The sequence below is a fragment of the Otolemur garnettii genome, unplaced genomic scaffold (assembly GCF_000181295.1).
Source record: "Otolemur garnettii isolate 467f Iridium unplaced genomic scaffold, OtoGar3 scaffold00011, whole genome shotgun sequence".
In the NCBI taxonomy this organism is placed as follows: domain Eukaryota; kingdom Metazoa; phylum Chordata; class Mammalia; order Primates; family Galagidae; genus Otolemur; species Otolemur garnettii.
In genome coordinates, this window is record NW_003852406.1 from 24,469,832 (window position 1) to 24,472,520 (window position 2,689).

At 40.6% G+C, this 2,689-nt stretch overlaps 1 protein-coding gene across 3 annotated transcripts in view; it reads right to left on the bottom strand.

The window, feature by feature from the left end:
- Positions 1 to 2,689, bottom strand: part of PARP6 (poly(ADP-ribose) polymerase family member 6) — a 39,318-nt gene that overhangs the window by 19,303 nt on the left and 17,326 nt on the right. For all 3 annotated transcript variants that reach the window (XR_002771951.1, XR_002771950.1, XM_012801884.2), the window contains exons 11-13: positions 2,508 to 2,603; positions 1,595 to 1,687; positions 918 to 1,043 (exon numbers count right to left, since the gene is read on the bottom strand). Coding sequence is in view for 1 of the 3 variants with exons in the window: in XM_012801884.2 (XP_012657338.2) it covers positions 918 to 1,043; positions 1,595 to 1,687; positions 2,508 to 2,603 (315 nt within the window). In the remaining 2 variants the exon portion in view is untranslated. The remainder of the gene's footprint in view (positions 1 to 917; positions 1,044 to 1,594; positions 1,688 to 2,507; positions 2,604 to 2,689) is intronic.

The window sequence follows — 2,689 nt, forward strand, 5'->3', positions numbered from 1 at the left end:
AAAAAAAAAAAAAAAAAAAAAAGATTAACATTTGAATCAATAGACTGAGAAAAGCAGAGTGTCCTCCAAAGTGGAAGGGCCCCATCCAATCAAATGATGACCTGAATATGAAAAGGATGAACCCCCTTCCCTTGAGTAAGAGGGTACTTCTCCTTCCTGTCCATTTGAGTTGGATTACCAGTCTTTTCTTGTGTTCATATCAGAACTAAAAATCTGGCTGGTCTTGGGTCTTGAGCCTGCCAGTTTTCACACTAGAACTTACACCACTGGCTCTCCTGGTTTATAGTCCTTCAGACCAGGACTGAAACTATACCAGGCTCTCCTGGGCCTGCAGCTTGGTAACTGTAGATGGTGGGACTTGTCATCCTCCATAATCATATTGAGGTATTTTCTTATAATAAATCTTTCTTTCTCTCTCACTCACACGCACACTGTCTCTCTCTCTCTCTCTCTACATATATATGTATATGTACATGTATATATATCTCCTCTATTGATTCTGTTAATCTGGAGAAATCTAATACAGTTCTTAACATATACTAGCCCTCATTTTCGTAACAATCTGCAAAACAAATATTATCACTTTTTACAGATTAGGAAATTGGAGACGTTCACAAAGGTTAAGTGACTTGACTAACACCATTCAACTAGGGAGCCGCAGAATCTCAAATGGAAACCCATGTCTGTCTGGCTTCATGTAACCACTATTAATTCTTTTCCCCCTCCTGTGACAAACTCAACTATACTCATTGAAACAGCTAAATCCTTGGGTTTAAGGGTTTCCAAGAAATCGATATTCCCTTTTTTTGTGTTCTTATTCCAAAGTGTGTGTATACTGGAATGACAGCCCATAGTTTCCCACTACCTTTTACCATTTTGGTTCCTTATCCCTGACTTTCTTACCAAGTAATTTATACCTTAGGATTAAAGGCCAGAGTCTTGGGATCTGTGGGGTCCACCACGGAGGGATAAGGCTCAAAGATAATGCTCTTTCTAGGGGACTCCAGAGCTGCCCTACACATGGCCACCAGCAGATCCACCACCTTAGGGGAAAGGAAAAAAGGAGGACAAAAGTTAAATGACTTCTCTGACTGGGAGTCATGTTAAGACCCAGCATTTCTCCCTGCTGTTCTTTAAAAAAGCAAATGTATTTATGGCTTTTTAATTAGAAAATATAAGCTCATAAATACTTAAATAATACTAAAGCGATTAAAGAAAAGATAAAAATCATACCCTTGCCCCCCAAGCAAATCCCATTCCTCACAGTATAACCTTCAGGGTATTTTTCCTATGGAAATAGTTATTTTCTTATATAGGCAATTTTACTTCATATACTATTGGTTTTTTTTTCCATAGACCTCTAACATTACAATTTTCTATCCAAGATAATAGCTGTAAGGACATATTGTAATTTCTTTAACTAGACCATTTATAGATGGGGATATACCCATTTTTATTTTACAAATAATACCATAATACAAAATATCCTTATAAGTGAAAGCGTTCTTGGAGGTGAAACTCCAAGGAGTGAAATTGCTGGGTTCCCCTGACTTTCTTGAACCCAATTCCCCAGCCGCTTCTCCCTCTCCCATACCTCTGCTCCAGTAGCCACCTCTTCTGCAGCTCCAGACATGACGCCCAGTGTGTAGAAGGAGAAGACACACAGTTCACGAGTACAGACAGCTGGCTGAATGGACATAGTAAACAGATGGTGGTGGTATGGTGTGTGCAATAAGAAGGCACAGGGAGAAAGGGGCAGCCCTGACCTTAAACAACTCTAGAACAAGGTCATAATTTGAAGCCCTCTATGTCCAGAGAAAACTATCAGTAAGACCTAAATTACAAATGTCACCTCTATGAAGCCTTCCCTGCTCTTCCTAGGTAGTCAGATGCCCTTCTGAGATTCCACAACATTGGTCCTACCTCTTCTATACGCTTAACGTACTGTGATTTATAGTGAAGTGACTATCTTACCTATAAGACAGACTAGACTTGGAGTTCCTGAGGACAGCATCATAGCCAATCATCTTCACCAATATCTGATCCCCATTTTTTTTTTTTTTGAGAGAAAGTCTTACTATGTCGCTCTCGGTAGAGTGCCATGGCATGACAGTTCACAGCAACCTCAAACTCTTGGCTTAAGCCATTCTCTTGCCTCAGTCTCCCAAGTAGCTGGGACTAAGGGCGCCCACCACAATGCCCAGCTATTTTTTCTTGTAGTTGTCATTGTTGTTTAGCAGGCCTGGGCCAGGTTAGAACCCATCAGCCCCAGGGTATGTGGCTGGTGCCCTAACCACTGAGCTACAAATGTTAAGTGAACTATATCCTCAAAAATATTATCATATCCTTATCTCTCCAAGCAGAACTGAGAAAAATAATTATTTTTAGAGTTTCAGGGAACATGGACAGAATTCTTCTTTTACCACAGGCCTGGGAATAAATAAATAAAAGACAGATGAGGAGTGAAGGGGACTTAGCTAAGAGGGTCACAGGGCAGGAACCTATACCTTAAGCATGGAACCGTTCTGGAAGACATGCTGCTCATCACACACAACACAGTATTCATTCAATGTTGGAATCCTCTGCTCTGCATACTTCATGATCTGGAGACAGAACAGATTCTAAGTCTTTTGGAAGTACAGGCACAGATATGGGAAATAATCTTTTCCAGCTATCCCCCCCCATCTCA